Genomic DNA, 6,000 nt, shown 5'->3' with positions numbered 1-6,000 from the left:
GTGCTAAGTGCAGGGATCTGTCCATGTGGAACTAACTGGGGATTTGGGACCTTCCAGTTTCCTCCTATGGAGGGAAGCTGAGCAAATGTAAAATTTACCATGTAAATTCTGGAAGAGGAGCAAGACATTTCCATAAAAGAAACTTGCATTTATTCTTAGACCTTCTGTTCTCTCACTCAGTTTGCAGAGATCATGCTGAACATGGAGTGCCCGCCTTTCTCCAACTACACATGCCTACCTGCTAACACCAGGCCATGGCTGCTGAAGAACAGCATGCTCCATATTTCTCTAGTGAGAAAAACCTCTAACATAGTTTGTAGTCACTGTCCAGCAGCTGCTGCTGCAATTGCTAATCCAGCTTTGAGTTGGTTTAAATGTTGTATCCTAAATATGACCTCTGTCACTGTCATGTCCATCACTGTGGAGCACAGTGGTTGTCTTGTGCCCTTCCAAAAATGCTTCATTTCTTGGCACACTCTAAGTATACAGAACAGTGAGGACAGTGCGCTCCTGCAGCTCCCAACAACTGGACACTGTTCTGAATGTGTCTCTCCATCCAGAGCTACATCTCCTGATTGCTAGTGAGGCTGCATGGACACTCAGTTACTTCCAGCTGTCAGGTACATCCTGTACCGCTTGCCTGTGCTCAACACCAGGCTTCCCCAGTCCTCAGGAATGAGATCAATGAGATGAATCATAGATTGATGACAAATGACAGGAGCTGAAATGGCTGTATTGACAAGTAAGAGAAAGTTCATGCATTCCACAATGGACCTTTAGCCATGCTTTCCAGGTCAGGAGACTGACCCACAGATACACCAGCAGCACATTGCTCGGTTGCTTTGGATGGTGACAATTGCCCTCTAGATTTTGTGTGGTGCCTGTTCCAGCAGGTGTGAGCTGAGAAGAGCTTTTGGTTTGAGCCTTTTGAGGGAGATAGGCAAAGCTGATGGGATCCTTCATGGGGAGATATTGATTTGGTCCAGCTGTGTCAGGACACTTCCAGACATACTGAAAAGCAGAATTTGAAGCCTATGTGGAAATACAAAATAAAAATGAAATGACTCAGTGCATTGTGATAGCTCTGGTACTTAGACAGCTTCTGAGCACAGCATTTTGGGACCTCCATTCTGGATTGCAAGATTTCGGAGTTTATGCACCTCATTCTTTATTAGACATGGCTGTAAATCCATTTGTTGATACAATGCCTAGAACCATATTGATCTTGACAGCTGAACTAGAAAGTCCATTGCAGCCCGTAGTTACCTGAATGCTCTGAGGGAACGTACAGCATGATTTGTGTGCCTAGGACCCCACTCAAACAAGAAGGAACCTCAGGAGGTGTTCCCCTACAGCTCTCTCATAGAGTGAAGGTGCAGCAGGAAGAAGTTGTGATTGTTAAAGCCTTTAAAATTGGTAGAGCCACACTCCTCTGTCAAGGCTTCAGAAAGGTGACATTTTCTTTAGGGACATTGACCTAGTAGTTGTTAAGACTCCTGGTGGGAGACAGTGCTTTGTATCCCATCAAGTGGGGAAGGGAACTGAATTTGATGTCTGAAGGATCTCTTAGAAGTCTTTGTGAAAACAGGCAGAGGTCACTATTTGTATTTTCTCTGTCCTGAGATGTTCTGGTTCAAGCAGGGTGCTCCAAAAATGCCTACAGGGTTGTACAGGTGAACCAAACAGAGGAAGTCTAATCTGTAGACTGGACTTATTAATGAGTGAGCTAGTCTAAAGAATCAGAGAGAATTAAGACATATTGGAACATTCATGGATCAGACACTTGAGCACTTCTGAAGCTTCCCAATCAAGAGGGAAAATATATCAAGAATAAATCAAGCGGTTTCTAATAATGCTGAATGTCTAGGAGCAATCATCACCTTCCACAAACATCTTGTGTATTCACAGTTCACACTGGTTTCAGCAAGTCTGAAAATCAGGCTTCTTGTTGGGGAACACTAATGTTGATTTAGATCCTTGAGTTTAATAGTTTTGCTATTAAATAATTAACAATTCTACTATTAAGCTGCATAGCAAAGGGCTAATGAATTTTGTTGGAGAAAAAGAAGGGATCGATAAAAATCTTCAGTGATGCTGAACTGTATATCAGTACCGAGATCTTGCTCACACTTGCTTATCATGGAAGTATTTAAAGAAAAGATTCCTGGGGGTTAAAAATCTGGAGTCTCTTAGAATTGTCATCTGTTGTCTATGGTTATTTTATGAAGACAGTGGGTATATTTCCTCATAACGTGGAGGTGACAAGTCATCACAGGTGTAGTCTTCCAGCAGTTCTTCTGGCTCATCAGAACTGTCCTCTAACCTGAAAATACGAAGAGGGGCAGGCTCAAAAAGTATTTAGCAAACACAAAGCATGCAAGTAGCTGTCAGTGCTGCATCCTGTCAGACTTATCTGGGCAAAGCGTTTCCTGATTTCTTGAGAAAATGCAACAAGATGAAGTTTTACTAGAATTCAACCATTTGCTGTGCTTTTTTTGTGAAGCGTGTCAGGAGCTGACCTTTGTTTTCATGCTGCCTATGCCTGTCACACATGTTGCTGAGAACGATAGATCAGCAGTTTTTCAAACAGACTTTGATAAATCAACTAAAAGTGATGGAATGATATAATTATGAGTAATTCTTATAATCACAATATTTTTTTCTTAGAGGAAAGAACTACATAAAATTATTTTGTGTCTGATTAAAGCAGTTCATACTGCTCTATAATATCAGCAACCTTGTTTATGCCCCCAAACTAGGAAAAAAGTAAGGGCTGGAAGGTTGCTACAGTGGGAGAGGAGCATGTTGTGACCAGGCGTAATCAGGAGGGAGAGCATCTGGTACCAAACCAATTGCATTGTCATAAAAACGCTGGTTTTGTGCTGACTCAGGTGTTGTGATTGTGTTTGAGTTGAAGCCTCTGGCTGTACATATAACAACCTTCTGGTCAACAGTCTAAAGGTAGTAAGATAAGCATAAAAAAAAACCCCAAGGGCAGGAGCATATATACTAACATCTTCAAAAATAGCAAGAGATTTAGTAGACTGAAAATTGAAAGGCATTCACAAATGAATCTAATTTGGATAAAAATGCTTTCCATAAAAAGTTTGTCTCCATAGTCTTTACTCAAGAAATACTCTTAACAAAGAAAAAAAATGTGAAGAAGAATAACACCCTGGACTATCTTTTTTTCCTTTGAAATCATACATAACACTTAAAATACTCAGAAGCCTGTGTCCAAACACACTATGGCATCTCAGAAGATGTACCTCCGATTCCTGGTATTTTCTGCAGGATAAATAGCGTAGTTCTCGTCTCCAGTAAAAGCTGGGTTATCCAGGGTGTAGGCAGGGCAGAAGCGAGCAGAGCCTGGGGTGGGAATCGGTGAGGTGCTGGAGGAGACAGCACCACAGCAGCTGAGCACTGGGTGAAGGTAGCCAGGATTCACAGCAATACCTTCCTGGGCTGGGTATGGCGGAGGGATGTACTGTACCACTGTGGCGCCATGAAAAGTTATAGGCTGGTTAATGCCGGTGAAGACAAAGGACTGTCCACTTGCAGTCTGGTCGAGGTCTGATGTATTTTCCTCTCTTTCTTTACAGGGCTTGCATGTAAGCATGTTAAATTTACAAACAGCAATCAGAATAAAAGTCACCCCAACAGATAGCAGAATAGGCCCTAGTAACTGAGTCCACTCCAGGTGAGTAATGCCATCATATTTTATCCATCCCATCACAGTGAAAGTGATCCCCACCAGTCCCAAAAACACACCTGAAAAGAGCAAAGTGGTGCCAGCTTTATCCCCATCTGACACCAGGGCATCGGATCTGTTTGCCTGATAAGGAGTGACAGAAAAGACATTCAAGGAGAAATCCTCTACATTGTTGTTGTTCTGCTCCATTACTGAGTATAACGTATCTTCCGCCTCAGGAGAAAGGGGTCTTGTAAGGGACTTGGCAGAGCATTTAAAGTCAAAGGTTTGGGTTAGTTATACATGAACTTTGTGTGTGTATGGTTAACAGAGTCTGTCACGTGAAAGAATAAACTTTGCTTAGAAGAATAAAGGTCTGGGAAGTGAAGCCTGAAGTGATCACTAAAGACTTCTTGAATTACCACCATCACTTCCGAAATGGCTTCAACCCTTGCATGGCTGCTTATCTCTTTGTTTATCCTCGTCTTTAATTTGGCACCCACAGATACTTCCTTGCTATGCCCATGCCAGATGGGAGAAAAAGGAAGCTGCAGCCACCGCAGCTTTTCCAAGGCGCCCTGCCTGCCAGCTGATGCATCCAACATATGGACAGCATACGTTTACTCAACAGCAGTGCAGTGATTTGCTCTCCTTGGGCCATCATGCCACCAACCCAGAGTTTTGGGAAAATGTGTGGCCATTGCTGGGAGTGCTTTGCAGTTCTCTGAAGCATGACATTTATAGTCACGCCTGGACCTCTGTTGCAGCTCGTTCTGCAGTCCAGAGCTTCTGTGGTTTAAAAAATATCAAAGTAGGCTTTCTGATATTTTGCCAAGGGGGAGCAGTGGGTGGGTGGGAGAGTAAGCGACAACAGGGTGATGAGTGCTGAGCAGCCTGGGAGAGCTGGTGGTTGTGAGAGAAAAGTTATTTCAAGTCAGCCAAAGCTTTCCAGCTGTTTGAAGGTAGCATAATTGCTCTGTAATTCTTCCTTAATTGTGAACAATTTTGTTGTGGGACCTCCACCTCTTCCTCAAAGTTTATACTGAGTAAAGCCCACATACCCTGAATAGTGCACCACTAATGAGAAAAACATCTCCTGTGATGTTAAACCTGGGATTTTACCCTGTATGCAGAAGTACCTAGAATATTTTTTTTTACATCACAATGAATTGTTCTGCTGAACATAGTCCCATATATTAAATAGACAGATTATTTGAATGTTGAGATTTTCTGTTTCCTCACAGTTTCAGACTAAAATAATTGCTGTTGGAGGGTTGTGGTAGAACATCTTTGTGTAATTCCTTAAGGAGGACAAATCTCCAACTACTCGATCTGTTTTGACTAGCATGGCAGGGGAGTACACCTAGGACAGAGATTACTCCTCAGGTGGTAGAACATACAATGCTATTTTCTGCTACCAGCAGCTCTGGGGAAGCAAGCTTATCCTGAGATTTGTAAGATAAAAATAGCTCGAGAACCAGAAAACTCACTTTTCAGACTGCTCCTTCAAAATCAGTAAAGGTGCCTTTAGTCTACTGTGCATTCATATCACACAGTGTGACAACAGCTTACTTCTGGAAGGGGCTGCTCACTGAATTTGGAGCCTTCAGAACTGATGCTGAGTACAGTTAGTTGCTGATGTGTCTTTCTTATTTGTTAGCAGATAGACTTTTAGGAATACTAGTGCTGGACTCCTTTAAAAAAGTCTGGGAAGTTTCCAAAGTCAGTATTCGTATTATGTCTCTTCTATTACTGAGGGTGCCACCAATTTTTCTGACAAGTACACTCAAGATCAGCCCTTCCCCCCGCACCAAGTCTAGTCAGGACTCTCTGCAACATTTGAGCAAAGTGTTAGGGCTTGCAATGCAGTGGGTCTGTATGATGACAACTAAATTAGGAAGTGCTGAAATACTAGGTAAGTTGTCCTTGTATTGGTAATTAGAGCCAAAACCTAAGTCATCTTTAACCTTATATTTGGTATACTTAATGGAAAACTTCTGTTACTGGTCTCTGCAAGTCAGGTTTTTCCATACCATGAATCATTCTTGTCACTGTTTGCTGAATCTTCCAGAGGCTTTCCAACACCTTTTAAAAGCAGCATTATATCATAATAGCTGTCTAACTAATGGTATATACAGATGTAGTGTCACCTTACTCCTTTAATTCATTCAAGAACTCTGCAATTGCTATTTGCAACAGGATTGTGCTGGAGCACTTCCTTGGTCCTACACAAAGGCCCTTAAATGCTGGTTGGAGTCGGAGTTTCCCAAGTCGGGTATTGCATCATCCCATGGCTGATACTCTTTGCC

The 6,000-nt window shown here is 42.3% G+C and overlaps 1 protein-coding gene across 1 annotated transcript; it reads right to left on the bottom strand.

Annotated features, from left to right (window-relative positions):
• Positions 1-2,220: 2,220 nt before the first annotated feature.
• TMEM174 (transmembrane protein 174) lies at positions 2,221-3,916 on the bottom strand. The gene is made up of 2 exons (XM_074932978.1): positions 3,270-3,916; positions 2,221-2,323 (listed from the first exon to the last, which is right to left on the bottom strand). Exons 1-2 carry the CDS (start codon positions 3,899-3,901, stop codon positions 2,221-2,223), a joined length of 735 nt encoding a protein of 244 aa, XP_074789079.1. The 5' UTR covers positions 3,902-3,916.
• Between the last annotated feature and the right edge of the window lie 2,084 nt (positions 3,917-6,000).

This window comes from Athene noctua, chromosome Z, assembly GCF_965140245.1.
Source record: "Athene noctua chromosome Z, bAthNoc1.hap1.1, whole genome shotgun sequence".
NCBI classification, from domain to species: Eukaryota; Metazoa; Chordata; class Aves; order Strigiformes; family Strigidae; genus Athene; species Athene noctua.
The sequence above is the reverse complement of the archived record's forward strand: the minus strand, read 5'-3'. Positions and strand labels throughout refer to the sequence as shown.

Excerpts from the sequence above, each read along its gene's own strand:
- TMEM174 (XM_074932978.1), bottom strand. The coding sequence starts at position 3,901 with ATGGAGCAGAACAACAACAATGTAGAGGATTTCTCCTTGAATGTCTTT. Across the intron at positions 2,324-3,269 it reads GAAAATACCAGGAATCGGAG|GTTAGAGGACAGTTCTGATG; the intron begins GTACATCTTCTG and ends TCGTATTTTCAG.